General features: G+C 39.1%; 1 protein-coding gene across 3 annotated transcripts in view; it reads left to right on the forward strand.

Annotated features, from left to right (window-relative positions):
* Positions 1–23063, forward strand: part of SMIM14 (small integral membrane protein 14) — an 84029-nt gene that overhangs the window by 44245 nt on the left and 16721 nt on the right. For all 3 annotated transcript variants that reach the window (XM_028087564.2, XM_088021200.1, XM_088021199.1), the window contains exon 3: positions 12136–12184. In XM_028087564.2, coding sequence (XP_027943365.1) covers positions 12136–12184 — 49 coding nt within the window. The remainder of the gene's footprint in view (positions 1–12135; positions 12185–23063) is intronic.

A 23063-nucleotide genomic window follows, 5' to 3' on the forward strand; every position in this document is an offset into this window, starting at 1 on the left:
GTGTCTCTCTGTGCCAAATAAATAAATAAAATCTTTAAAAAAATTTTTTGTGACTAGTTGTTGAGTATGGCAAAAAGATAGCAAAATAACATGGAGAGGGTTCTGTTTTGTAAAATTTTATACACACACACACACAAATACATACGTATATGTCCTTGACCCTTGAACAACACAGGTTTGTATAGTGTGGGTCCACATATACACAGGGTTTTTTTGGATAGATACAGTACCATACTGTATTTTCTCTTATGATTATCTTAATAACGTTTTCTTTTCTCTAGCTTGCGTTATTATAAGAATACAGTATATGGTACATATAGCATACAAAATATGTGTTAACTGTTATCAGTAAAGCTTTCAGTCAACAGTCGTGTATTAGAAGTTAAGTTTTGGGGGAGTCAAAACTTATACACGGATTTTTGACAGGGGTCAACATCCCTAACCACTGTGTTGTTCAGAGATCAACTGTATTACAAATATGTATGTCTGGAATATATTAACCAGAATGTTAACAAAGAGTTACTGTGTGGTAGGATTTTGTCCATTTTGGTCACTACTCTATCCCTAAGAACTACTAGAACATTACAAACATAGAATCACTTTAGAATGTAAGAAATGTTCTGTATTTATGTTTTGAGGAAAGCCACAAGAATCTCACTGCTCAGAGATTTTCAAGCCAACCTTACCACTGTGAGCTGTGTGAGGTCTAGCTAGAGAAGACATTGACCCAACTGTTTAGTCATTGCTTTGAAAGTACTTTTGTGTTGTTGGTTTTAGAATTTTATTTTTTTTAAAGATTTTATTTATTTGAGAGAGAGAGAATGAGAGACAGAGCACGAGAGGGAAGAGGGTCAGAGGGAGAAGCAGACCCCATGCTGAGCAAGGAGCCCGATGTGGGACATGATCCCGGCACTCCAGGATCATGACCTGAGCCGAAGGCAGTTGCTTAACCAACTGACCCACCCAGGCGCCCTAGAATTTCATTTTTTTAAAAAAAAGTACTGATAAATTTGATCATGCTTATTTCACAAACAGGCAGCCCTGTTTAATATTAAAAGGACTTTTCCCCTCTTGTCTGTATATTATTGCTATGATGCTATGATCTAAAAACATCCTGGGGCGCCTGGTTGGCTCAGTTGGTTAACTGATTGCCTTCGGCTCCGGTCATGATCCTGGAGTCCCGGGATCGAGTCCCACATCGGGCTCCCTGCTTAGCAGGGAGTCTGCTTCTCCCTCTGACCCTCCCCCCTCTTGTGCTGTCTCTCTCTCTCTCAAATAAATAAATAAAATCTTTAAAAACAAAAATCCTGTGGGCCATGAACTGGGTTTTTAATATACATATTTAGTTTTATATATATTTAATTATATCATTTAATCCTCACAATGCTTTAAGGTTCATGATGTTGGGTAGGTAGTTGGGCATGAACAAGGAGGGATAAAGGAGATGCTGGCCACACCCTCGCAGCCATCCCTGAGGGTTAACAGCCACACCTTCAGAGGCACCTCCAAGGGCTAACAGAACAGGAAAGGCCTAGCCACAGAGCTGGCTCTGAAGCCACAAGGGGACTTCCAAGAGCTGAGCAGGCATACAAAAGGTGCAGTTTGTCCTAAGGTCCAGGCAAAAACTCATTAGAAACTCATAAATATACAATACATAAGTAAATACAGTTACAACAGAATGCATCATGGGTAGGCAGATGCGCGGAAGCCAAAATGTTATAACCAGCTGTCAATCAAAAATGTCAATCAAAGCCATATTTACATATACAAAAAGCAGGCTTAGAAGGCTGCAGCTAGAGCTTCTTGGGGCCATGGCCATTCTTGCTCCGGCAGTGACCTGCTTTCTCTCTTGAAAATGTATTATATAGGGGTGCCTGGGTGGCTTAGTTGGTTAAGCGACTGCCTTCAGCTCAGGTCATGATCCTGGAGTCCCAGGATCGAGTCCCAGATTGGGCTTCCTGCTCAGCAGGGAGTCTGCTTCTCCCTCTGACCCTCTTCCCTCTCGTGCTTTCTATCTCTCATTCTCTCTCTCTTTCAAATAAATAAATAAAATCTTTAAAAAAAAAGAAAATGTATTATATATACTTGGTATCTACTCACTAAACTCTATCTCCCCATTCTTGTCTGGGGTCTCTAATTCTTTGGTTTATCTGGGACAGGAACCAAGCAGCCCAGTGACATCAATAGGTTATATTTATGTCTTTTATAGTTTGAAACTTTATAGAAAGTAACAGACACAGAATTTGAACCCAGATACCTCTGACTTTAAAGCTTCCCTTTTAACCACTGTTCTATTCACCAGTGCAGAGGCAGCTCCTGTTCATGGAAAAGGAGGGGACTTCCAATATATGTGAGGTTCTTGAGCAGACATCAAAAAATAGCAAATAAGTTCTTGTTTACGTATTGTCTTAGTTCGGGCCACTATAGCAAAATACCACAAACAGGGGACTTAAACAGCAAACATTTATTTCTCACAGTTTGGGAGTCTTGAAAGTCCAAGATCAAGTGCAGGCAGATTTGGTGTCTGGTGATAACTCTCTACTTGGTTGGCAGACAGTTGCCTTCTTGCTGTATCCTCACATGGCACGGAGAGAAGGGGAAGGCTCTGGTCTCTTCTAGGGCACTAGTACCATCATGGGGGCTTCACCCTTATGACCTCCTTTAAACCTGATTACCTCCCAAAGGCCCTGCTTCGAAATACCAATCACATTGGGGATTTAGGGCTTCAGCATATGAAGTTGGGGCACAAACATTCAGTCTCCTTAACAGGTACATTTGTAATTCTTTTCAATAATTTTTTCCAAACTAAGATTCCTCATAGAAGATCATCTTTTTGTCGTTAGAATCTTCTCTTTGCTGTACATTTTTCCTGTAGGCCTCTGACAGCCAAGGTTTTCTATTAGGCTTCTGGGATATCCTAACAAATTATTTAGATTCTTCAGTGTTCCCTAACACGAAATCTCTGTGCCAGGTGATCTCTTTTATTCTTTCAGTCTCTTTTAATCTCTGTTTTCTGCCTTTTTCCCCAGTGAAGAAATTCTACTCATACTGTGCTGTCTCTGTGATTTTGGAAGCTAACTCACTTCAAGAACTTTCCATGACCGGGGCACTGGGGTGGCTCAGTTGTTAAGCGTCTGCCTTCGGCTCAGGTCATGAGCCCAGGGTCCTGGGATCAAGCCCCGTATCGGGCTCTCTGCTCAGTGGGGAGTCTGCTTCTCCCTCTCCCACTTCCCCTGCTTGTGTTCCCTCTCTCGCTGTCTGTCTCTCTGTCAAATAAATAAATAAAATCTTAAAAAAAAAAAACAAAGAACTTTCCAAGACCATCCTAGTTAGGTGGAGAGACCTAAATCTACTTTAATTTCTTTTCTGGGATCCTGGTATCAGTGTTAACATGAAAGTTTACCTGGACAGCAACTATTCGCCATAGATAGTCCACATGTGGTTCCTTCCTCAACCCCTCCATTGTAATACAGAAAATATTTGAAGTCTATGACCATCCTGTAGATACATTTCTATTTCCTTCACATATTATCCTTAGTTTTCTTCTGTTTGTTTTCATAAACAGAGTCCTTTTGGAGTAGCCAAAATTAGCATCAGTAGTACCACTGTATTCTCCAAATAAGTCAAGAGAAAACTGAGATGTATTGTAAATTGGACCTTTGTTTAAAGAGTTCCATAAAAACAGTGGAATTCTCTTGTAATAAATAGGTGGTTTTTGAATTTTTTAAAGATTTTTTTTTTTTTATTTGACAGAGAACATGAGCAGGGGGAGCGGCAGGCAGAGGGAAAGGGAGAAGCAGGCTCCCTGCTGAGCAAGGAACCCGACGCAGGGCTTGATCCCAGAACCCTGGGATCATGACCTGAGCCGAAGGCAGATGCTTAACTGAGCCACCCAGGTGCACCTGGTTTTTTAATTTTTTAAAGACTGTAATTTATTCATCATAGTTGTTTGAATCTGAACACTGAATATATATTCCAAAACACTGGTTTGGAAAAACACTAAGTGTTGAATTAGGAATGTGGTCATGATACTTTGGCACCTCATTCATTATTCAGAGCCTGCAGCATTGCCTGCTTGTGAACATGAAGAGTGTCACCAGGAACTCAAAGAAGACCGGCCAGAAGAGCAGGATCCAACCACAGCTCTCGGTGAAATGTCCCAGAGATTCACTGCAGCTTGAACTAGGGATGAAGTGCTGCACTCAGCCAGACTCCCAATGAATAAATTCTTCTCATTCTTGGTTGTATGTGTGTGTGTGTGCGCGCTTGTGCACATGGACATGCCTGCAGGCACTCATTTTTAATTTTCTTAAAGCTGAAGGAGCTCCTGCCTGCACAGCATGAGCCAAAGGGTTTATCCTTTCCTGCTGAAATCACTTCTCTCCCACTCTTCTGGCTTCCTTTACCTAGGAAAAATCACTTATTATGAACCAGCACGGCTTCCACATTAAACTGACATAATTTCTCTTTTCAATAATTATATGTGAATTAATTAATTTTCTAAAAACTTATATAGCAGGACAAATAGTACCTTACCATTTTTAATCATAGTCCCAAAGGGAAGCCTACTCTTTCTTCCCATGGCACTTTTTTCTTTTTTTTTTTGAATAATTTCTATACCCAATGTGGGACTCGAACTCACGATCCCATGATCAAGAGTCACTTGCTGTATGGAGTGAGCCAGCCAGGCGCCTCAAGAGACCTCTCTTTTAGTGCAGAAGGAAAACATTGGCTATATTGGTCTTAGAGGCTATTTAATAACTATACCTAGGGTTATTTTCACTTTAGTCTGAATTTGCTTCAGTTCAATTGTACAGTACATTAGTTCATCAAGTAACCATTCAGAATTGTGCTTGAGAGAATGTAATGATACGTTAACTAAAGTTAAGATAACAGAATTTTGTACATTGTAAAGTAGAATGAAATTGTGTTAAGAATTTTTTTTTAAAAGATTTTTTTATTTATTTGACAGAGAGATAGAAGCACTAGTAGGCAGAGAGGCAGGCAGAGGGAAAAGCAGCCTCCCCGCTGAGCAGGGAGCCCAATGCGGGACTCAATCCCAGGACCCCGGGATCATGACCTGAGCTGAAGGCAGCCGCCCAACTGACTGAGCCACCCAGGCGCCCTGAAATTGTGTTAAGAATTTAGACGTGGGGTGCCTGGGTGGCTTAGTTGTTAAGCGTCTGCCTTTGGCTCAGGTCATGGTCCCAGAGTCTTGGGATCGAGCCCCGCATCAGGCTCCCTGCTCCGCGGGAAGCCTGCTTCTCCCTCTCCCACTCCCCCTGCTTGTGTTCCCTCTCTCGCTGTGTCTCTCTCTGTCAAATAAATAAAATCTTAAAAAAAAAAAAAGAATTTAGACTTCAGGTGGCATCACAGTTCGGGACTTCAAGCTCAATTACAAAGCTGTAATCATTAAGACAGTAGGGTACTCGCACAAAAACAGACACATACATCAATGGAACAGAATAGAGAGCCCAGAAATGGACCCTCAACTCTATGGTCAACTAATCTTCGACAAAGCAGGAAAGAATGTCCAGTGGAAAAAAGACAGTCTCTTCAACAAATAGTGTTGGGAAAATTGGACAGCCACATGCAGAAGAATGAAACTGGACCATTTCCTTACACCACACACAAAAATAGACTCAAAATGGATGAAAGACCTAAATTGTGACAGGAGTCCATCAAAATCCTAGAGGAGAACACAGGCAGCAACCTCTTTGACCTCAGCTCCAGCAACTTCTTCCTAGAAACATCACCAAAGGCAAGGGAAGCAAGGGCAAAAATGAACTATTGGGACTTTATCGAGATATAAAGCTTTTGCACAGCAAAGGAAACCGTCAGCAAAACCAAAAGACAACTGACAGAATGGGAAAAGATATTTGCAAATGACAGATAAAGGGCTAGTATCCAAAATCTATAAAGAACTTATCAAACTTAACACCCAAAGAAAACTAATCCAATCAAGAAATGGGCAGAAGACATGAACATTTTTCCAAAGAAGACATCCAAATGGCCAACAGACACATGTAAAAGTGCTCAACATCACTTGGCATCAGGGAAATACAAATCAAAACCTAAAATTTAACAGGTCAGGAAATGACAGATGTTGGCAAGGATGTGGAGAAAGGGGAACCCTCCTACAGTGTTGGTGGGAATGCAAGCTGGTGCAGCCACTCTGGAAAACAGTCTGGAGGTTCCTCAAAAAGTTGAAAATAGAGCTACCCTATGATCCAGCAGTTGCACTACTGGGTATTTACCCCAAAGATACAAATGTAGGGACCTGAAGGGGTACATGCACCCCGATGTTTATAGCAGCAATGTCCACAATAGCCAAACTGTGGAAAGAGCCAAGATGTGCATCAGCAGATGAATAGATAAAGAAGTGGTATATATACACAATGGAATATTATGCAGCCATCAAAAGGAATGAAATCTTGCCATTTGCAACAACGTGGATGGAACTAAAGGGTATCATGCTCAGCAAAATAAGTCAGAGAAAGATAAGTATCATATGATCTCACTGATACGAAGATTTTGAGAAACAAGACAGGATCATAGGGGAAGGGAGGGAAAAATAAAACAAGACAAAACCAGAGAGGGAGACAAACCATAAGAGACTCTTAATCTCAGGAAACAAACTGAGGGTTGCTGGAGTGGAGGGGGGTGGGAGGGATGGGGTGGCTGGGTGATGAACGTTGAGGAGAGTATGTGCTATGGTGAGCGCTGTGAATTGTGTAAGACTGATGAATCACAGACCTGTACCCCTGAAACAAATAATGCATTATATGTTAATAATAAAAAAAATGAATTTAGACTTTAGGGTGCCTGGGTAACTCATTCGGCTAAGCGTCTGCCTTCGGCTCAGATCATGATCCTGGGGTCCTGGAATGGAGCCCCACATCAGGCTCCTTGCTGAGTGGGGAGCCTGCTTTTCCCTCTGCCCCTCACTCGTGCTTGCTCTCTCCAGTGCTCGCTCGCTCTCTCAAATAGGTAGATAAAATCTTAAAAAAAAAAGAATTTAGCCTTCAGAAAAAAAATTTATAATTGGGAGTTCATACTGGGTAGCTAGCTGACCTTCCCCAAACTCAAGTTTCGTCCATTGGTAAAATAGCAGTAATAAAACCTGCCTCCTTGGGGTGCCTGGGTGGCTTAGTCAGTTAAACGTCTGCCTTTGGCTCAGGTCATGATTCCAGGGTCCTGGGATCGAGCCCTACGTGGGGCTCCCTGCTCAGCAGGGAGCCTGCTTCTCCTGCTGCCTCTGTCCCTTCCTCCCGCCACTTGTTCTCTCTCTCTCTCTCTTTCTCCTCCTCCCCCCGCGCACGTGCACTCTCAAATAAATAAATATATAAAGAAAAACTGCCTCCAGCCCTTGGTTGAAGATTAAAGAACACAAGTTAAAGTTCTTAGTACAGTACCTACCACATACGAGTTTCCAATATTTATTATTATCATAAATGTAATTATGTGAAAGTGTGCATATTTTAAGACTAGAAAAGAATACATGGGGCAGTGAGTTAATCCACATTAATTTCTAAGTATTCATAATGTTTTTATTGTAATATATATATTATTTAAATTATAATAAATCACTTTAAAAGTAATTTGCAAATTTTAACATATTAAAATATTTTTATTTAAATGTATCTTAAATATTATATAATGAGAAAGTATTCCAGTTCCACATTGATGAACCATAAAGGTATCTGTTGCATATTGGTATGTCTAAGAGTTGGAGGCAGTCAGACAAATGACATCAATAGCATACTGTGATGATTTGAGCACATAGAGCGTTTGGTTCTGGGGTTAAGTACAACAGCTAAGTAATGTGGCTCTTATGCTCGAGCCACAGTAGCGTTGTGGTTCCTCATTGCCTTTCCTAGTTGTTTACTCTGCCTAGAATGCCCAGAATGCTCATCTGCACTATCATGTAGATAGCCCCTTAAGTGTTACTGCCTCTGTCTGCTGCCTGATTTAGATATAATGCTATCCTGTTTTTGTTCTCTACAAGGCTCTCTGACATTTTTGTGATATATTTATTTGTTAATTGTCTGACTTCCCCCATAAGACTGTATGATCTGCAACAGTAGAAACTTTGTCTTTTTCATATCATATCCTCAGTACCTAGAACTATACCTGGCACAGAATAGGCATTCGATAAATATTTTGAATAAGTGAACAAATGATTGTTGTGTCATTATTATTATGTAGATGTAATTCATGAGCATGTCACATTTCTATACGAACATTTTTATATAGCTACACAGAAATATTTGTTTTTTTCTCTTATCCCATGTGTTATTTTCTAGGTTCAGTGATTTAAGGGCAAGGTAGTAAGTATTTTAGGCTTCATGTCTCTATACTCACCTCAGCTGTTGTAGTGAAAGCAGCCATAGACAATATGTAAATGAATGAGTGTGGCTACGTTTTAGTTAAACTACAGGCATACCTCATTTTATTGCACTTTATTGCACTTTGCACAAACTGGGTTTTTTACAAATTGAAGGTTTGTAGCAACTCTGCATTGAGTCAGGTCTTTCAGTACCATTTTTCTATCTGCATTTGCTCACTTCGTGTCTCTGTGTCACATTTGGGTAATTCTTGTAATATTTCAAGCTTTATCATTATTGTTGTGTTTATTATGGTGATCTGTGGTCAGTAGTCTTTGATGTTACTATTATAATTGATTTGGGGGCACCATGAACTGCACCCATATAAGATGGCAAACTTAATACATAGATGTTGTGTGTTCTGACTGCTACACCAACTAGCTATCCACTCCCCTCCACCCCCCCATCTCTCTCCCTCTCCTCAGTCCTCGTTATTCCCTGAGACACAACTGTATTGACATTGGGTCAGTGAATAACCCTACGATGACCTCTAAGTGTTCAAGTGAAAGGAAGAGTCCCACATCTCACACTTTAATTTAAAAACTAGAAATGATTAAGCTTAGTGAGAAAGGCATGTCAAAAACCGAGATAGACTGAAGGCTAGGCCTCTTGTGCCAGTTAGCCAAGCTGTGAATGCAAAAGAAAAGTTCTTGAAAGAAAATTAAAAGTTCTATTCCAGTGACCACATGAATGATAAGAAAGCAAAACAGCCTTATTGCTGATAATGGGGAAAGTTTGAGTGGTCTGGATAGAAGACCAACCAGCCACGATCTTCCCTTAAGCAAAAGCCTAATCCAGAGCAAGATCCTAACTCTCTTCAATTCCACAAAGTCTGAGAGAGGTGAAGAAGCTACAGAAGAAAAGTCTGAAGCTAACAGAGGTTGGTTCATGAGTTTTAAGGAAAGAGGTCATCTCTATAACAAAAAGTGCAAGGTAAAGTAAAGCCCCTGGTGTTGACCTGGAAGCTGCAGCAAGTTACCCAGGAGATCTAGCTAAGATAGTCAATGACAGTAACTACACTAAACAGTAGATTGTCAATGTAGATGAAACAGCTTCTATTGGAAGAAGACACCATTTAGGACTTTTCTTAGCCAAAGAGGAGAAGTCAGTGCCTGGCTTCAAAGGACAAGCTGACTGTCTTATGAGAGGCTAATGTAGATGGTGACTTCAAGTTGAAGCTAGTGCTCGTTTACTGTTCCCCAAATTCTAGGGTTCTTAAGAATTATTCTAATTCTATTCTGCTGGTACTCTATAAGTGGAACAACAAAGCCTGCATGACAGCACATCTGTTCACAGCATGGTTTACTGAATATTTTAAACCCACTGCTGAGACTTACTGCTCAGAAAAAAGAGATTCCTTTCAAAACATTACTGCTCATGGACCATGCACCTGGTTACTCAAGAGCTGTGATGGTAATCTGCGACAAGGTGAATGTTGTTTTCATGCCTGCTAACACAGCACCCAATCTGCAGCCCATGGATCAAGGAATCATTTTAGCATTCAAGGCTTATTACTTAAGAAATACATTTCATCAGGTTAGAGCTGTCACACAGTGATTCCTCTGATGGATCTGGGTCATACAGTATTTATCTTTTTCTTTGTGACTTTCTTCACTTAGCCTATTGTCTTCAAGGTCCATCCATGTTGTTGCAAATGGCAAGATTTCGTTTTTTTTAAATGGCTGAATAATATTCCATTGTATATATATTTGCCACATTTTCCTTATCCATTTGTACATTGATGGACATTTAGATTGCTTCCATGTCTTGGCTATGGTAAATAATGCTGCAGTGAAGTGGGGGGGTACATACATTTTCAAATTAGTATTTTCCTTTTCTTCAGGTAAATACCCAGAAGTGGAATTGCTGAATCATATGGTGATTCTATTTTTAATTTTTTGAGGAACTTCCATACTGTTTTCCATAGTGGCTGCACCAGCTTGCATTCCCACCAACAGTGCTAGGGCTCCCTTTTCTCCACATCTTTGCCAACGCTTGTTTTTTGTCTTTTTGATAATGGCCATAGAATGTATAATTTTTAAAGAGGTTTTGATTAATTCCTTTCATATTTAGGGCTAGGATATACAGCATATTTTTACATTAAGATCTTTTTTCCCATTTTAATTCAAGTAGGATGACTTTTAGGTACACACCAAAGCAAGTCCAGTCATCTTAGAGAACAGTTTACAAAATGATTTGTGTAGTTGTTAATTGCAGTAATTGTTTAGGTGAAGTTGTAATTGGTGTGGCACAGTAGTTATAATAGCTAACATTCCTTGGGTTCTTACTACATTTCACATGCATTATCTATTTTAATCCTCCCTAGTACTCAAATATAGGTAGCATTATCCCCGTTTACCAGGTGAGGAAACTAAAGCTTAGAAGTGTTAAAGACCTTGCCCAAGGCCTTGAAACTCTAGAAAGTTGGTTTCAGACTTGAAGTGCAGGTCTTTCTGCAGAACTCATACTTAACCAGCTAGGCACAACCGCTCCGTTGTTGCTTTCTTTCTTTTTTTTTTTTTTAAAGATTTTTTAAAAATTTATTTATTTGAGACAGAGAGAATGAGAGAGAGAGAGCACATGAGAGGGGGGAGGGTCAGAGGGAGAAGCAGACTCTCCGCCAAGCGGGGAGCCTGATGTGGGACGCGATCCAGGGACTCCTGGATCATGACCTGAGCCGAAGGCAGTCGCTTAACCAACTGAGCCACCCAGGCGCCCTCCGTTGTTGCTTTCCCAAGCAATGAGTCATTGCTGTAATGGAGGGAGGGTGTTATTACATAGTAACAAAGCTGATTTGAAAAGTTACATGCTCCTCATTCTCTTTGATTTATCATATTATTTCTTTTTTTTTTTAAATTTATTTATTCATGAGAGACAGAGAGAGAGGGAGGGAGGCAGAGGGAGAAGCAGGCTCCCAAGGAGCAGGGAGCCCGATGCGGGATTCGATCCCAGGACCCTGGGATCATGACCTGAGCCGAAGGCAGACGCTTAACCATCTGAGCCACCCAGGCTCCCCATATTATCATTTCTAAACATCCTAAAATGCTTCAGCATAGGGTGAACATAAAAGGATGATGTTTACAATCGGTTTTTTCTTTTTAAATTTTCTTTTTAAAATTGATAATCACATTATTCCAAAATTAAATTTTGTAAAAAGATAGACATTAAAAACTTTAGCTTTCATCTCTGTCAGAGTCTGCTCCTCCATCCTCTCTCAATCCCTGTGGTATCCATTTTTATTAGTTTCTTATTTATCCAGCCACTGTTTATGCAGATATAAGCAAAAAGGGGAAAAAATATGTTGCTCCCTTTCAAAGATGAACTTTCTACAAATAGAATCTGTTTTTTCTCTATCTGCTTCTAATTGTCAATGAGAAAAAAAAAATCTCATTAACAAAGTTTACTCTTTCTAGTAGTCTTTCTCTACAGTTTAGTGCTTTTCCTTTGAGAAGTCTAAAACATGCAGCAGGAGTTTCTGTCACAGGTGATTTTTTTTTTTTAAATTCCTTAATTTAGATGAGTGAATTACACTAGATCACAGTATATTTGAAAATTATTTTGAGTAGAAAAAAGTCCCCCAAAGCTGGACTGCTCTTCAATGTAGTCTGTGTTTGTATTTGATTCTGAAGGTACAGTATATCTACTATGGTAGTATTCATTAAAAAATAAAACATGATTTTTCTAATAAAGATTATCCATTTTTGGTTAAGTCCAATGGCTAACTTTCCTTTCTTCTTATTCATTGTAGTTGAGGCAGTCCCAGTCCTACTGCACAGACACAGAATGTCTTCAGGAATGTAAGTAATGGTGAGACAGGAGGAACCTTGGCATTGGGGGCAGAATTAGAGGACCGATAACTGTGAATATTTGTTGGAAATTTTTCTTACAGTTTGCTGTTTAAGGAAATGGTTTTCAATAATGTATTTCCTACTTAAATATTTCATTTTTTAACTTAAAAAATTTTTTTTTGCCTCGAAAAACTCTGGTCATTGAAGAAAATTTTAAAATCATAGATAAGAAAAAACTTCCACAATACTAAAAGATAACCATTATTGACAGCTTGGTGCAGAACCTTTCAGACCTTTTTCTTGGCAAACATATGTGTAACAGTGCACTTTTAGCTGGTTGAACCGGACCATCAAGGCTGCTAGCACAAACCCCTCACCCTTTCTCTAGCATCTCTTTGCATCTGTTGGCAGCTTTGGGAACTTCTGAATGAAGGAAGGAAGCCATTCTTTCCTATGGTTTGGAAACTTTGGGCCTTTTGGCTCTGACATTGTCATTCTCGAGAGAGCATAGGCAGTTGGGAGGTTTCTTAATGTGGCTTTTTGGGCAGTGTTGATGGTAAAGTGAGAATGAGAGCAGGAAGATGGATCCTGCATTGTGAATATAGCTGAGAGACTTGGTGGCTATTTTTTTTTAGATTTATTTTAGGGAGGGAGTGAGCATGTGTGTCTGTGAGTAGGGGGAGGGGCAGGGGGCGAGGAAAAGGGGAGAGAATCTCAAGCAAACTCCCCCCTGAGCATGGAGCTGATTTGGGGCTCAATCTCACAACCCCTAGGATCCTGACCTGAGCCAAAACCCAGAGTTGAAGGCTCAACCGAATGAGCTACCCAGGTGCCCCTAGATTTGGTGGCTGTTAGGTGAGACATCTTTTTTTTAGGACACAAATGACTTGGGGGGAATTAATAACTAACATTTAAGCCAGTTCTGTCTTAGACCATAATTTGACTAAGAATAGAAGTATGATATTAATAGGAGGGTAAAACCTGGCACAGTTAATTTCAGATACACTTACGAAAATGGGATACTTTGTATGTGTTGTTTTTCACTACTGTATTATAAACATATCAGTATATATTTATCTTAAAAAATAGTAACTGACTAAATAATAGTACTTTATGGGGCTATACCAGTGTTTGTTTATTTTTTTTAAAGAAGATTGATTTTAGAGCCTGAGCGCCTGCGAGCAAGTGGGGGAGGGGCACAGGGAGAGGGATAATCTCAAGCAGACTCCCTGCTGAGTGTGGAGCCCGACTTGGGGCTTGATCTCATGACTGTGACATCATGACCTGCGCTGAAATCAAGAGTTGGATGCTTAGCTGACTGAGCTACCCAGGCGCCCCAGGATATACCAGTGTTTAAATTATTTCCTTTTGTTGGAATCTTAGGCTGCTGATACATCTTTTGCTATTACAAATAATAGTTGAACAAACATCCTTTGTATGCACATTTTTTAATTAATTAAATTGTTTTTTACTTTTTCTTTCCACTTCACCTTCTCCTACCCTTCACCTCCCTCTGGCAACCACCAGTAGTTTCTTTGTGTCTGAGAGCTTGTTTTGTTTTGTTAGATTCCACATATAAGTGAGATAATGTGATATTTGTCTTTCTCTGTCTTGCTTATTTCACATCCATCCATGTTGTCACAAATGGCAAAAATTCATTATTTTTTATGGCTGAATAATATTCTATTGTGTATATATATACTGCAAGTTCTTTTTCCATTCATTCATTGATGGACACTTAGATTGTTTACATTTCTTAGCTATTGTAAATAGTGCTGCAGTGAACATGGGCGTGCATATATCTTTTTGAATTAATGTTTTCATTTTCTTTGGAAAAAACCAAGAAGTGGAATTGCTGGATCATATAATGGTAGTTCTTGTTTAAATTTTTTGAGGAACCTACATACTGTCATAGTGGCTGTACCAATTTACATTCCTACCAACAGTGCACAAGGGTTCCTTTTCTCTGTCTCCTCACCAACACTTATGTCTTGTCTTTTGGGTAATAGACTTTCTAACAGGTATGAGATGATACCTCATTATGGTTTTGTTTGCATTTCCTGATAATTAGTGATTTTGACTTGTTGGCCATCTGTGTCTTCTTTGGGAAAATGCCTATTCAAGTCTTCTGATGATTTTTAAATCAGATGGTTTGTTTTTGCTATTGAGTTGTATGGGTTCTTTATATATTTTGGATATTAACACCTTATATGATTTGCAAATATTTTTTTTTAAAGATTTATTTTAGAGAGAGCACATGCTCAGTGGGAAGGGGCAGAGAGAAAGGGAGAGAGAGTCTTAAGCAGACTCTTTGCTGAGCATGGAACCCAACGCAGGGCTCGATCTCATGACCCTGAGATCGACCTGAGCTGAAACCAAGAGTTGCATGCTTAACTCACTGTACCACCCAGGCACCCCCCCTTTTTTTTAAAGAGCAAATATTTTCTTGTATGCAATAGGTTACCTTTTTATTTTGTTGGTTGTTTTCTTTGCTGTGCAGAAGTCTTTTAGTTTGGGGCACCTGGGTGGCTGAGTCAGTGAGGCATCTGCCTTTGACTCAGGTCATGATCTCAGGGTCTTGGGACTGAGCCCTACAGGGAGCCTGCTTCTCCCTCTCCCTCTGTCTGCCACTCCGCCTGCTTGTGCTGTCTTTCTCTCTGTCAAATAAATAAATAAAATCTTAAAAAAAAAAAAGTCTTTTAGTTTTTATTAGTCCCACTTGTTTATTTTTGCTTTTGTTGGTTTTACTTTTGGTGTCAGATTCATAAGGTCATTGACAAGACCTTTGTCAAGGAGATAATTTGCCTGTATTTTCTTCTAGGAGTTTTGTGGTTTCAGGTCTACTTTCAAATCTTTGATCCATTCTGAGATAATTTTTGTGTATGGTATAAGATAGTGGTCCGGTTTCATTCTTTTGCATGTGGCTGTCCAGTTTTCTAATACCATTTATTGAAGAGATTATCCTTTCCCCATTGTATATATTTTTTTAAAAGATTTTATTATTTATTTGACAGAGATAGACACAGCAAGAGAGGGAACACAAGCAGGGGAGTGGGAGAGGAAGAAGCAGGCTTCCAGCGGAGCAGGGAGCTCAATGCGGGACTCGATCCCAGGACCCTGGGATCATGACCTGAGCCGAAGGCAGATGCTTAATGACTGAGCCACCCAGGCGCCCCTCCCCATTGTATATTTTTGACTCCTTTGTTGTAAATTAATTAATCATATATGCATGTTCATTTCTGGGCTCTATTCTATTCCACTGAGATTGTGTGTGTGTGTGTGTGTGTGTGTGTGTGTGTGTGTGTGTGTGTGTAGAGTGAGAGAAAGCAAGAGTCAGGGGTAGAGGGAGAAACAGGCTCCCCACTGAGTAGGGAGCCAGAAGGGGTCCCGATCCCAGAACTCTGGGATCATGACCTGAGCCAAAGGCAGACACTTAACGACTGAGCCACCCAGGCGCCCAAATGATATTATTTTTTTAATTTCTCTTTTTGCTAGTTTGTTATTAGCATATAGAAACACAACAGATTTGTGTATTGATTTTGTATCTTACAATATTACTGACTTTGTTTATTCTAACATCTTTTTTGATGGCATATTTAGGGTCTTCTATATATAATGTCATCTGCTAATAGTGACACTTTTACTTCTTTCTTTTAAATTTGGTTGCCTTTTATTTCTTTTTCTTACCTAATTGCTCTGGCTAGGATTTCCAATGCCATGTTGAATAAAAGTGGCCAGAGTGAACATCTTTGTCGTGTTCCTGATTTTGGAGGAAAAGGTTTCAGGTTTCACAGTGAAGTATGGTGTTAGCTGTAGGCTTTATTATGTTGAGGGACATTTCCACTTTGTTGAGAGTTTTTGTCATAAATGAATGTTTAGTTTTGTCAAACGCTTTTCCTGTATCTATCGAGATGAACATACGATTTTTATCCTTAATTTTTTAATGTAGTATATCACATTGACTGATTTGTGGATGTTGAGCCAACCTTACATCCGTGGAGTAAATCCCACTTGATCATGATGTATGATCTTTTTAATGACTTGTTGAATTCCATTTGCTAATATTTTGTTGAGGATTTTTGCATCTGTGTTCATAAGGGACATTAGCCTGTAACTTTTTTTCTTGTGGCGTCCTTGTTGGTTTTCATATCAGGGTAATGTTTGCTTCATAAAATGAGTTTAGTAGTGTTAACTTCTCTTCTATTTTTAGATGAGTTTGAGAAGTACTGTATTAATACTTCTTTAAATCTTTGGTAGAACTCACCAGTGAAGCCATCTGGTGCTGGACTTTTGTTTGTTGGAAGATTTTTGATTACTGATTCAGTCTCCTTACTAGTTATCAGTCTGTTCAGATTTTCTGTTTCATGATACAGTCTTGTTTTATCATGCAGGCTCTATGTTTCTAGGAATTTATTCATTTCTTCTAGGTTCTCCAATTTGTTGGTGTATGATTATTCATAGTAGTCTGTTATGATCCTTTATATTTCTTTAGTATCAGTTGTAACATCTCCTCTTTCATTTCTGATTTTAGTTAAGTCCTGTCCCTCTTTTTTTGGTTAGTCTGAATAAATATCAGTTTTGTTTATCTTTTCAGAGAATCAGCTCTAAGTTGTATTGATCTTTTCTGTTAACTTTTTCTTTTTTTTTTAGATTTTATTTATTTATTTGACAGAAAGAGACACAGTGAAAGAGGAAACACAAGTAGGGGGAGTGGGAGAGGGAGAAGCAGGCTTCCCACCAAGCAGGGAGCCCGATGCAGGGCTTGATCCCAGGCCCCTGGGATCATGACCTGAGCCGAAGGCAGACACTTAACGACTGAGCCACCCAGGCGCCCCTGTATCATTTATTTCTATTCTAGTCTTTGTTATTTCCTTACATCTACTGACTCTGGGCTTCATTTGTTCTTTTTTTTAATAGCTTTTGAGGTGTAAAATTAGATTGAGACTTTCCTTATTTCTTGAGGTGGGCATTTATTACTGTGAACTTCCCTCCTAGAACTGCTTTTGCTGCATCCCATAAAATGTTATATTTCCATTTTTGTTTGTTTTGGGATATTTTTTGATTTTATAAAAATTTTTTCTGGGGTGACTAGCTGGCTTAGTTGGTAGAGCATGTAACTTTTGATCTCAGGGTCCTGAGTTCAAGCCCCATGTTGGGTATGGAGCCTACTTTCAAAAATAAAAATAAATAGGGAGGATGAGCAAGATGGTGGAGGGGTAGGAGACCTAAATTTCGTCTGGTCCCAGGAATTCAGCTAGATAACTATCAAACCATTCTGAACACCTATGAACTCAACAAATCGAAGAAGAGCAGCAACTCTCTGAACAGAATAGCAACCACTTTCTGGAAGATTAATATTCTATGCCTTCATTGTAGTTAAACTTATTTTTGGTATATATGTAAGTTGTTATCTCTTTAAAATTTTGGGATACAGTTTCTTCTAACAGACCAAAATATACCCTAAATCTCTAGTGTATGGCTTTGTTCTAGTCTCCTGCCTGATCACATTCTCTCCCTTTTTTTAAAAATTTCTTTCTTTTTTCAACGAATTTCTTATCAATTCCTTTTATAAAATCTTTTATAATTTTCATCTTTACAGTCATATTTCATCCCTTCATTGTATTTACCCTTATTTTTGTACATATATAAGTTTTTCTTTCCTCAAAATTTTGGGAGGCAGTTTCTTCTAACAGACGAAAATACACCCAAAATCTAGTGTGTGGTACTGATCTATTCACCAGCCAGATCATATTTGATCATATCCTTTTTTCCTTTTTCTTTTCTTTTTTTCCCTTTCTTTTCCCCCGGTTTCGGGACTCTTCTGATTTGCTTAGTGTATATTTTTCTGGGGTCGTTGTTATCCTGTTAGCATTTTGTTCTCTCAGCTATTCCCCTCTGGACAAAATGACAAGATGGAAACACCCACCTCCAAAAAACAAGAGGCAGTACCGACTACCAGGGACCTAATCAATACAGACATTAGTAAGGTGTCGGAACTAGAGTTCAGATTGACGATTATAAAGATACTAGCTGGGCTTGAAAAAAAGCATGGAAGAGGGCGCCTGGGTGGCTCAGATGGTTAAGCGTCTGCCTTCACCTCTAGAGTCCTGGGATCGAGTCCCACATCGGGCTCCCTGCTCCTTGGGAGCCTGCTTCTCCCTCTGCCTCTCTCTCTCTGTCTCTCATGAATAAATAAATAAAAATCTTTAAAAAAAAATAAAAGGAAATGACAATTAAAAAAAAAAGCATGGAAGTTACTAGAGAAACCCTTACTGGAGAAATAAAAGAACTAAAAATCTAACCAAGTCGAAATCAAAAAGTCTAATAATGAGGTGCAATAAAAAATGGAGGCCCTAACTGCTAGGATAAATGAGGCAGAAGAGAGAATTAGTGATATAGAAGACCAAATGATGGAGAATAAAGAAGCTGAGAAAAAGAGATAAACAACTACTGGATCACGAGGGCAGAATTCAAGAGATAAGTGATACTATAAGACGAAATAGTATTAGAATAATTGGGATCCCAGAAGAAGAAGGAGAGAGATGGGCAAAAGGTATATTGGAGCAAATTATAGCAGAGAACTTCCCTAATTTGGGGAAGGAAACAGGCATCAAAATCCAGGAGGCACAGAGAACCTCCCTCAAAATCAGTAAAAATAGTTCAACACCCTGACATCTAATAGTAAAACTCACAAGTCTCAGAAATGAAGAGAAAATCCTGAAAGCAGCTCGGGACAAGATGTCTGTAACCTACAATGGTAAAAACATTCGATTGGCAACAGATCTATTCACAGAGACCTGGCAGGCCAGAAACAATTGACACGATATATTCATAGCACTAGATGAGAAAAATATGCAGCCAAGAATATTATATCCAGCTAGGCTGTCATTGAAAATAAAAGGAGAGATAAAAAGCTTCCAGGACAAACAAAAACTAAAAGAATTTGCAAACACGAAACCGGCCCTACAAGAAATATTGAAAGGGGTTCTCTAAGCAAAGCGAGAGCCTGAAAGTAACATAGACTAGAAAGGAACAGAGATAATAAAGGAACAGAGATAATATACAGTAACAGTCACCTTACAGGCAATACAGTGACACTAAATTCATATCTTTCAATAGTTACCCTGAATGTAAATGGGCTAAATGCCCCAATCAAAAGACAGAGGGTATCAGATTGGGTAAAAAAATAAGACTGATCGATATGCTGTCTGCAAGAGACTCATTTTAGAGGCAAAGACCCCTCCAGATTGAAAGTGAGGGGGCGGAAAACCATTTACCATGCTAATGGACATCAAAAGAAAGCTGGAGTGGCAATTCTTATATCAGACAAATTGGATTTTAAACCAAAGACCATAATAAGAGATGAGGAAGGACAGTATATCATACTTAAAGGGTCTATCCAACAAGAAGATCTAACAGTTGTAAATATCTATGCCCCTAACACGGGAGCAGCCAATTATATGAGCCAATTAATAACAAAATCAAAGAAATACATGGACAACAATGCAATAATAGTAGGGGACTTTAACACCTCCTTCACTGAAATGGACAAATCATCTAAGCAAAAGATCAACAAGGAAATAAAGACTTTAAATGACACACTGGAGCAAATGGATTTCACAGATAGATTCAGAACATTCCATCCCAAAGCAGCAGAATACACATTCTTCTCAAGTGCCCATGGAACATTCTCCAGAATAGATCACATCCTGGGTCACAAATCAGGTCCCAAGTAGTACCAAAAGATTGGGATCATTCCCTGCATATTTTCGGACCACAATGCTTTGAAACTAGAACTCAATCACAAGAGGAAAGTTGGAAAGAACTCAAATACATGGAGGCTAAAGAGCATCCTACTAAAGAATGAATGGGTCAACCAGGAAATTAAAGAAAATTAAAAAAAAAATCATGGAAACAAATGAAAATGAAAACACAACTGTTCAAAGTCTTTGGGATGCAGCCACGGTGGTCCTAAGAGGAAAGTATATAGCAATACAAGCCTTTCTCAAGAAACAAGAAAGGTCTCAAATACACAACCTAACCCTACACCTAAAGGAGCTGGAGAAAGAACAGTAAATAAAGCCTAAACCCAGCAGGAGAAAAGAAATAATAAAGATCAAAGCAGAAATCAATGAAATAGAAACCCAAAGAACAGTAGAACAGATCAATGAAATTAGGAGCTGATTCTTTGAAAGAATTAATAAAATTGATAAACCCCTGGCCAGGCTTATCAAAAAGAAAAGAGAAATGACCCAAATAAATAAAATTATGAATGAAAGAGGAGAGATCACAACCAACACAAAAGAAATACAATTAAAAGAGCATATTATGAGCAACTATATGCTAGCAAATTAGATAATCTGGAAGAAATGGATGCATTCCTACCAAAACTGAACCAGGAAGAAATAGAAAACCTGAACAGACCTATAACCACTAAGGAAATTGAAGCAGTCATCAAAAATCTCCCAACAAACAAAAGCCCAGGGCCAGATGGCTTCCCAGGGGAATTCTATCAGACATTTAAAGAAGAATTAATACCTGTTCTCCTGAAACTGTTCCAAAAAATAGAAATGGAAGGAAAACTTCCAAACTCATTTTATAAGGCCAGCATTACCTTGATCCCAAAATCAGACAAAGACCCCATCAAAAACAATTACAGACCAATATCCCTGATGAATACGTATGCAAAAATTCTCACTAAAATACTAGCCAATAGGATCCAACAGTACATTAAAAGGATTATTCACCACGACCAAATGGGATTTATCCCTGGGCTGCAAGGTTGGTTCAACATCCACAAATCAATCAGTGTGATACAATACATTAATAAAAGAAAGAACAAGAACCATATGATCCTCTCAATAGATGCAGAAAAAGCATTTGACAAAGTACAGCATCCTTTCTTGATTGAAACTCTTCACAGTGTAGGGATAGAGGGTACATACCTCAATATCATAAAAGCCATCTATGAAAAACCCACAGCAAATATCATTCTCAGTGGGGAAAAACAGATCTTTTCCCCTAAGGTCAGGAACACGGCAGGGATGTCCACTATCACCACTGCTATTCAACATAGTACTAGAAGTCCTAGCCACAGCAATCAGACAACAGAAAGAAATAAAAGGCATCCAAATCAGCAAAGAAGTCAGACTCACTCTTTGCAGATGATATGATACTTCATGTGGAAAACCCAAAAGACTCCACCCCAAAAACTGCGAGAACTCATACAGGAATTCAGTAAAGTGGCAGGATATAAAATCAGTGCACAGAAATCAATTGCATTTCTATACACCAACAACAAGACAGAAGAAAGAGAAATTAAGGAGTCGATCCCATTTACAATTGCACCCAAAACCATAAGATATCTAGGAATAAATCTAACCAAGAGGCAAAGAATCTGTACTCAGAAAACTATAAAATACTCATGAAAGAAATTGAGGAAGACACAAAGAAATGGAAAAACATTCCATGCTCATGGATTGGAAGAACAAATATTGTGAAGATGTCAATGCTACCTAGAGCAATCTACACATTTAATGCAATCCCCATCAAAATGCCATCTACTTTTCTCAAAGAAATGGAACAAATAATCCTAAAATTTGTATGGATCCAGAAAAGACCCTGAATAGCCAGAGGAATGTTGAAAAAGAAAAGCAAAGCTGTTGGCGTCACAATCCCGGACTTCAAACTATTACAAAGCTGAAATCATCAAGACAGTATGGTACTGGCACAAAAACAGACACATACATCAATGGAACAGAATAGAGAGCCCAGAAATGGACCCTCAACTCTATGGTCAACTAATCTTTGACAAAACAGGAAAGAATGTCCAATGGAAAAGTCTCTTCAACAAATGGTGTTGGGAAAATTGGACAGCCACATGAAGAAGAATGAAACTGGACCATTTCCTTACACCACACACAAAAATAGACTCAAAATGGATGAAAGACCTAAATGTGAGACAGGAGTCCATCAAAATCCTAGAGGAGAACGCAGGCAGCAACCTCTTCGACCTCAGCCGCAGCAACTTCTTCCTAGAAACATTGCCAAAGGCAAGGGAAGCAAGGGCAAAAATGAACTATTGGGACTTCATCAAGATAAAAAGCTTTTGCACAGCAAAGGAAACAGTCCACAAAACCAAAAGACAACTGACAGAATGGGAGAAGATATTTGCAAATGACATATCAGATAAAGGGCTAGTATCCAAAATCTATAAAGAACTTATCAAACTCAACACCCAGAGAACAACTAATCCAATCAAGAAATGGGCAGAAGACATGAACAGACCTTTTTCCAAAGAGGACATCCAAATGGCCAACAGACACATGAAAAAGTGCTCAACATCACTTGGCATCAGGGAAATACAAATGAAAACCTCAATGAGATACCACCTCACAAAATTAACAATTCAGGAAACGACAGATGTTGGTAAGGATGCAGAGAAAGGGGAACCCTCCTACAGTGTTGGTGGGAATGCAAGCTGGTGCAGCCACTCTGGAAAACAGTCTGGAGGTTCCTCAAAAAGTTGAAAATCAAGCTACCCTACGACCCAGCAATTGCACTACTGGGTATTTACCCGTGCATCCCAGTGTTTATAGAGCAATGTCAAAAATAGCCAAATTATGGAAAGAGCCAAGATGTCCATCAACAGATGAATGGATAAAGAAGATGTGGTATATATATATATACAATGGACTGTCATGTAGCCTTAAAAAAAAAAATCTTGCCATTTGCAACGACATGGTTGGAACTAGAAGGTATTATGCTAAGCGAGGTAAGTGAGTCAGAGAAAGACATGTATCATATGATCTCACTGATATGAGGAATTCTTAATCTCAGGAAGCAAACTGAAGGTTGCTGGAGTGGTGGGGGGTGGGAGGGATGGGGT

This window comes from Eumetopias jubatus, unplaced genomic scaffold, assembly GCF_037043125.1.
Source record: "Eumetopias jubatus isolate StellerSeaLion01/CBP00866 unplaced genomic scaffold, mEumJub1_p1.0 scaffold_2, whole genome shotgun sequence".
NCBI classification, from domain to species: domain Eukaryota; kingdom Metazoa; phylum Chordata; class Mammalia; order Carnivora; family Otariidae; genus Eumetopias; species Eumetopias jubatus.